The sequence below is a fragment of the Oncorhynchus clarkii genome, chromosome 10 (assembly GCF_045791955.1).
Source record: "Oncorhynchus clarkii lewisi isolate Uvic-CL-2024 chromosome 10, UVic_Ocla_1.0, whole genome shotgun sequence".
Classification (NCBI taxonomy): domain Eukaryota; kingdom Metazoa; phylum Chordata; class Actinopteri; order Salmoniformes; family Salmonidae; genus Oncorhynchus; species Oncorhynchus clarkii.
This window is the reverse complement of record NC_092156.1, coordinates 56,877,440-56,885,213: the sequence shown is the minus strand read 5'-3', so window position 1 is coordinate 56,885,213 and position 7,774 is coordinate 56,877,440. Positions and strand designations below refer to the sequence as shown.

At 38.9% G+C, this 7,774-nt stretch overlaps 1 protein-coding gene across 1 annotated transcript; it reads right to left on the bottom strand.

Annotated features, from left to right (window-relative positions):
- Positions 1 to 391: 391 nt before the first annotated feature.
- Positions 392 to 5,162, bottom strand: LOC139419277 (SLAM family member 9-like; the record flags this gene model as incomplete). Its single annotated transcript, XM_071169230.1, is given in 5 exon segments — positions 392 to 452; positions 1,844 to 1,958; positions 2,101 to 2,379; positions 2,796 to 3,113; positions 5,141 to 5,162. Coding segments are annotated over 5 exon segments (795 nt in total), but the record flags the coding sequence as incomplete, so codon positions are not given.
- Positions 5,163 to 7,774: the final 2,612 nt, after the last annotated feature.

Here is a 7,774-nt window from a genome sequence, read left to right as displayed (position 1 = left end):
TTAACCTATACATTGGGACAATGGGCACTTGAAAAGAGGGATCACCCTACTAATAACCCTAGGCATAGCTATTGAATTTGTCTGTAACAGTTAATCTCATCGAGGCCCCAATTCAACAAAAGAATGTGAGAATGACCAACACAGGAAGTCTGAACTGATAGCTCAATGGTTAAATGGGAATTTTCTCCAATAACAACTGACTCCATTAGGTTTCCTAAACTAATATTTACTATAATTCTGTCTCAACGTCCACTTTAGGATGTAACGCCTTCTCTTGGATGTGAATTATCACGTCACCCTCTCATTAACTTCCTGTTCCCTCTCCTTCATGCAGTGTTAACATCCTCGCTGGCAGCCATGTGACGTAACTGGAGCGTATAATAAATTAATGTCAGGTTAGGGTTGTCTCTAAGTGACTCCAGTCCTTGTACACCTGTTCGCTCCTCCTAGACAGGGAGAGGGAGGGAGGAAAGGATTGAGAGGGACAAGGAAAGAGGGGGGGGTGTAAGAAAACAACAACAAAAAGTAAAACTGATCATATGTTACGTTATTAGATACTTTGTACCAGAGGAAGGAAACAAGACAAGTCTGACGCTCTCTTGCCTATTCTCATTGTTCTGCAGTAAGTAACTCAGTCAACACATCTAGAACCATTCCTAAATCTAGTGGGAGGAACCATAAATTCAAGCTTAAAAGTCCACTGACTTGGCAAATACTGTAAAGGACATGGGAAGATCAAGGCATCGCTATACTGAACAAAAATATAAATGCAACAACTTCAAAGATTTTACTGAATTACAGTTCATTAAAGGACAGTCAATTTAAAATAAATCAATTACACTCTAATCTATGGATTTAACATGACTGGGCAATGGCGCATCAATTGATGGGCCAGGGAGGGCATAGGTCCACCCACGCGGGAGCCAGGCCCAGACAATCAGAATTAGTTTTTCCCCACAAAAGGGCTTTTTTACAGACAGAAAAAGCCCCCCCCCCCCCAGACGACCCACAGGTGAAGAAGCCGGATATGGAGGTCCTGGTTGGTATGGTTACATGTGGTCTGCAGTTGTGAGACCGGTTGAATGGGTAGGTGTGTCCAAATGTTTGACTGGTACTGTATGTACAATATGCAGTGTGGCGTCTCATTGTGCAACCCAAACATTTAAAATGGGCAAAACTGGTTGCAGTGACATCAGGCCGGTTATCAAACTCAGGTGGTCTGTGCAACTCAATACCACATTAACCCACTGACACAGAGATAAAGCCAACAGTTGTGAACATGAGGGCTGATAAAGCAGCTGTATTACATCTCCTATGTTTATCAGCCTGTAGAATTATTACTAACCTGGTTTTCTGCTGGTTTAATGTGAGTTATCTCTGCATACTGAACGCCATCTTGCTCTCTTTCAGGTGAATCTATAAAGGCAAATAAAGTAAATGAAATATACAGTGTGGGTGGGAGTTACTGACATATATGCACAAATGCTCACCCCCAAGACAGGTTCTGAAAACACTAAATAATCATGTTACTATGGGTGCCTGTACTAGCAGTGGTTTTGGCACCAGAGAACCTATAAAATAATTGTCAGACTGTGCTTGTGTGTGTGTGCCTTCTGCTTTATCAACATTTAGAGAAGTGGTCTGAGACAATGCAACTGTCTGACCAAGCAGAGGAAGTGTGGAAGATACGCCACTTCATTTGACCTGCATCAGGGAGTTGTTCAGGCAAACATTTCCTACATTTCTAAAACACTATCCATGATAATTAAAAAAGGTTGTGCACAAGATGTTTTGACTTTGACAAGGACAATGACCTCACCCCATTAAAAGCTAAATACCTGCATGTGAGTGTCCGTTTCTCCTCTTCTTCAGATACATTGCAAGACCAACAAGTCCTGAGGCAACCAGAACACAGATTACAGCAATAATAAGACAATCTCGAGTCCTCTCATCACCATCTAATGTAAAAAGACAGAAAACAATATTTGAATTAAAACATTGCGTTTCATAAAATGGGCTCTACCATACTTATTGTTTCATATAGAAGTTGGTATTGTCTGGATGTCTGTAATGTAACATTAATACTGTACATGTGTTTACCTGTCACCTTGAAGGGATCACTCTCTATACAGGAATGTGGAACAACAGCTGTCTCCTTGCTGACTGGGTTGGCAGCCTCACATCTGTAAGAGTCTCTGTTCTGTACATCCACCTTGAGAGGTAGAGAGAGGGTGATGTTGTGGTCAGGGCTGCTGGTCTGGTTGAGTATCTCCCCTCCTTTGTACCAGGACAGGGTCACCTCTCTACCGTTCTCCACAGAACACACCACGCTACAGGAGATGTTATCATGGACCGTCACCTGAGGTTTGGACAGAACATCTGGAAGACAAATAATGAAAAAATGTGAATTAGTGAAATGGATCTTATTTTTAAAGTGGCAAAGAGCAGTTGGTACATTCATTTTTGGACTCATTGATTCTTGAAGTATATTTAAAATTGCCTCTTGACCTTAGTCCCATTCAGAGAACCCATAAGCTTGTTTTACTCTGGTGTTTGTAAACAAAGACATTGTAAAACAAACACTATATAACTAACTATAAACTACAATCTTTATATAATGGCTGATCAGTCCTTGTATCCATAGCTCTGTCTATGAATTTGAGAGTGGTTACGTTTCTCCAGAAACATCCCTCAGCTTTTTACCGAACCAATAAAGCGACAGCTTCCGTATTGTTTCTACTGCTCATTTCCACTTTTATGATTTTGTCATTTACAGCACACACACACACACTTACAGTACACAGTCAGCTGAAATGTATGTATTGTCTTCCCTTCATCTGTATTCTCCACAGTATAAACCCCAGAATCGTCTATTTGTAGGTCTGACAAAGTGAAGAATCCAGTAACATTGTTCCAGTGAAGGCGGTTTTTAAATCTCTTCTCAAGGTTGGTAGAAGTTTGTTTACTAAGGTACACGTTTGCAATATTGCCATGGTCTCCATAAAGTAAATTGCCAGACTTCAACACCATCACTGGAAAACAGTGAATCTTTCCCACAAGGCCTTTCACCTGGGAAGCCTCAGGCTGAGCTGAATGCTGGGCTGCACAGAGTACTGTGGAGAGAAAGAGAGACTCAATATCAAAGCACTGATTTAAATATCAGAGTTATTCTCTAATAACATAGCAATGTAGCAAATTTCAGTTTCTCGATTGCTTGTTATCTTCTAAAAAATTAACAGTCAGCCCCAAATTGAAGCACGTTGGCCAAAATTACACATTTATTTTGCAAAATTCATTAAGACTCTCTAAACATTAAATACATGACTCAAAATCAACTACCTCCATCAAAACATACAGCTTGATATCTAATGAAAAGTCATTTCAATAAATCATTACACAATGGCCCAATAAATGGTAACTACAACTATCAATATACCCTAACATGGTTAACCCTCTTTCATATTTCTGTGACATTTGTTGATACTATAATTATAGTATGCACCATAAAAGACAACTAAACATATAACAGCATGGGCTGTATTCTTTTTTTCCTCAAATTATTTTACCAAAGATCACCAATGCAGAAAAACCCTTTTAGGTTCCAGGTTGAACCCTTTTGTGTTCCATGTAGAGCTCCCTGGGATATAGGTTCTACCTGAAACCAAAAAACCAAAGGATGGGGACAGCTGAAGAACTGTTTTAGGTTCTACACACCGAAATTAAGTAAACATGGAAATAAAGACTGTCTCAGCAAATTCTTCTTCTGCTGTTAATGGCACAATTTCTGAAATGCCATCATTGTAAAAAAAAAATCTATCCATTATTACTCAATAAATAACTTCCTACATCTATACTCAAAAAAGAGAAAAACATAGTTAGACTGTTGCATCACTATTTAAATCAATGCTGCTATTGTTTTAATTTCGTAAAGCAGTTTGTGTTTCTTAACCAGGCAAAGAAAGTCAACTGCACGAGTCATCTGCGCGATATGTAGCCGATAATCCGAGTGGAGTCTGTCTGCCTTTCTGCCCACACTCAAAGCTTCCTCACCTGCACCTCACAAGCTGGTAAAACATATTTCCTTCTGCTGAATAGAACTGCCCCTGGACAAACACAATCTCTATTGTGTTTGTCCAGTCTATTTAGCAGTCAGATTTTAGTAGCAGAGATAATTTAGTCAAGTTTAATTTTAGTAAACTGAAATTAAAAATATTTTAACCTATATTCTGTTCTTGGTCTCTTTAGCCAGTGTTTGGTGAATATTTTAGTAATTATTTTTGTTGACGAAATTAACACTGATCCAAACAATTTACCACTTGATAAAATACTTCAAAGTACTATTAAAAGTCATGTTTTGGGAGTATCTGTAATATAAGGAATTTGAAATGACTTATACTTTTTTTTTGATACTAAAATATATTTTAGAAATTACATTTACTTTTGATACTTAAGTATATTTCAAACCAAATACTTTGACTTTTCCTCAATAGTATTTTACTTGGTGACTTTCACTTTTACTTGAGTCATTTTCTATTTAGGTATCTTTACTTTGACTGAAGTACGACAATTCCACCTCTGCTTAATTTAAAACCAGTGATGCTTACTGAGATGGTGCAATGCCTTGGTCTGAAGCCTGACTGATGCACATTTAGAATAGATTCTGTAGTAGCAAAGATCTAAGCTGACAGTTGATTAGGGATTAAACAATGTTATCAAACTGGTTCTGACTAAAAAACACTTCCAATGAAAATGTTAATTCTTAATTTGTGTCCGGAAACCAGCCCTATGTGTCTACATTGACGTGAGGCTCTGTGTTTCTCTATGTCTATTTGTTTCCTGCTCATCCAACACAACACACACTGACATACAAAAACAAAGAATAGACTATATCTTTATACACTGTTTAATAAAGTCTTAAAACACAAGTATTTTGTAAAAAACAACAACTATTGCATCTAGCTGCCACAATTTTGCGAGTGTTGGAAACACCTCAAACTGTTAAAAAAAATGTATTTATTTATTTCACCTTTATTTAACGAGGTAGGTTAGTTGAGAACAAGTTCTCATTTGCAACTGCGACCTGGCCAAGATAAAGCATAGCAGTGTGAACAGACAATACAGAGTTACACATGGAGTAAACAATTAACAAGTCAATAACACAGTAGAAAAAAAAGAGAGTCTATATTCATTGTGTGCAAAAGGCATGAGGAGGTAGGCGAATAATTACAATTTTGCAGATTAACACTGGAGTGATAAATGATCAGATGGTCATGTACAGGTAGAGATATTGGTGTGCAAAAGAGCAGAAAAGTAAATAAATATAAACAGTATGGGGATGAGGTACGTAAAATTGGGTGGGCTATTTACCGATAGACTATGTACAGCTGCAGCGATCGGTTAGCTGCTCAGATAGCAATGTTTGAAGTTGGTGAGGGAGATAAAAGTCTCCAACCTCAGCGATTTTTGCAAATCGTTCCAGTCACAGGCAGCAGAGAACTGGAACGAAAGGCGGCCAAATGAGGTGTTGGCTTTAGGGATGATCAGTGAGATACACCTGCTGGAGCGCGTGCTACGGGTGGGTGTTGCCATCCGTTATGTTAGGCTTTAGGACTATGTTAATAACAAACATAATCATTAAATCATTAAAATATATTATAACGGACAGAACCTGCAGTAGGCCTATAACAAAATATGGACTTATTGACTCTCCTCTTCAGCTCATGCCACAGGTTTTCTATTGGGTTTAGGTCAGGGGACTGGGAGGTCCATGGCAAACCTTGACTACCTTGTAGTGAACCATTTATGTGTTGATTTTGGAGGTGTGCTTTGGATCATTGTCCAGCTGGAAGATCCAACCAAGGCCCAGTTTAAGCTTCCTAGCAGAGGCAGACAGGCTTTTATTTCATATCTGCTGGTACTTGATGGAGTCAACACCTTATATCCTAGCAAGTTGTCCAGTGCATTTGGAAGAAAAACAGCCCTACAACATCTAAGATCCACTACTTCACAGTGGGGATGAGGTACTTTTCTGCATGTCTATGCCAAACCCACCTCTGTTTTTCGTATCCAAAAAGCTCTATTTTGGTCTCATCTGACCATAGTACCCGGTCCCATTGAATGTTCGGAAAACTGTAGGCACCAGAGTTTGTTGTTTAATGACAGCAAAGGCTTTTTTTATGGCAACCCTCCCAAACAACTTGTGGTTATGTAGGTCGCGTCTGATCGTAGTTTGAGACGTTATTATTATATTTGTAATTTTTTTCATTGTATTTTTTTACCCCTTCTTCACAATTTCAAGGTAACCAATTGGAAGTTACAGTCTTGTCCCATCGCTGCAACTCCCGTACGGACTTGGATGAGGCGAAGGTCAAGAGCCGTGTGTCCTCTGAAACACGACACCGCCAAGATGCACTGCTTCTTGACACAATGCCCACTTGACACAGAAGCTACATTAAATGTGTTTTTGCCGGTGTCATTTTGCATTCAGATTGTGACTCAAGTGGTCATTATCTTTGTCTTTATAATTTAATTTAGTGAAATTATTTTGGTTACTGTCAATATTTATGGGTACAGCACAAAACAAGAAAATGATGTCCTTGACACTAGATGGGATTTATATGTTATATTCTGACGTACTAAGCTTTGCTACGTTTCTTGAATACACTTTAAAAACTGCATGATTCTCTCATCATGTGTTAGTGTTGACTGATTGATTTGGTACCCCATACAGAATAAATCAGTTGATACTGTCTAATAGAAAATATATTGCATTAAAACACTGGGGCGGCAGGTAGCCTAGTGGTTAGAGCGTTGGACTAGTAACCGTAAAGGTTGTAAGATCAAATCCCAGAGTTGACAAGGTAAAAATCTGTCATTCTGCCCCTGAACAAGGCAGTTAAACCTGCTGTTCCTAGGCTGTCATTGTAAATAAGAATTTGTTCTTAACTGACTTGCCTAGTTAAAAAAATATATTTAAATCAGACCGAAGGGCACCCGCTGACCCACGCATCTCCAATTCATACTGTGATTGCGTAGTGCAATGTTTACAGTAGGCAAAAATCATTTTCCAGGTTATTACAGTTTGTTATTACTAGATGGTTTTAATTCTGACAAACAACTGGCATTGGAGTTCAATTAGTTGTATCTCAGTTTTGAGGTACACGATTTTAGTAATAAAACCTTTGCGTTGCTAGACATTCACGTTACACACCCACCCATCCACCCTCCTTATCACACTATCTTATAACCCAGAGGTTGTAAATATACCCTTTTTAAGCTAATTTAACTTGAATCATTATCATATGGGTACTAAAAGCTACAGCCAAATGGCTTCAAACTGAGCATTTCTCACTGGAAATGGCTGCTGACACCAAACATAATTTATGGTTACTCATAAGACACCATTTCTTTGTAAATCAGTAATTGATACAAATCAGATTCCAAGAAAAAACTCTCACACACAGCCAAGATGGAGGGACACAGTGTGGGGCTTACATGCTGACCAGACACGTCACGTGCGCGAGCGTCGCAAAATATATTTAGAAATCCATGTTATTCAATTATTGCACCCACACTGCTCGCACGCCAACGAGCGTCTGCGTTGCCAAGGGCTAAAATAGAACTCCTTTCTATTTCTGACGCAGATCGCTCTGATAGTCCTGCCTCTCCCATCTCCTCATTGGTTTATAGAAGTAGGTACCCACGTGCCATCTCCTCATTGGTTATACCCACGTGTGTGATTGAAAGACGAAATGTTTTGCCGGTTGTCATGGTA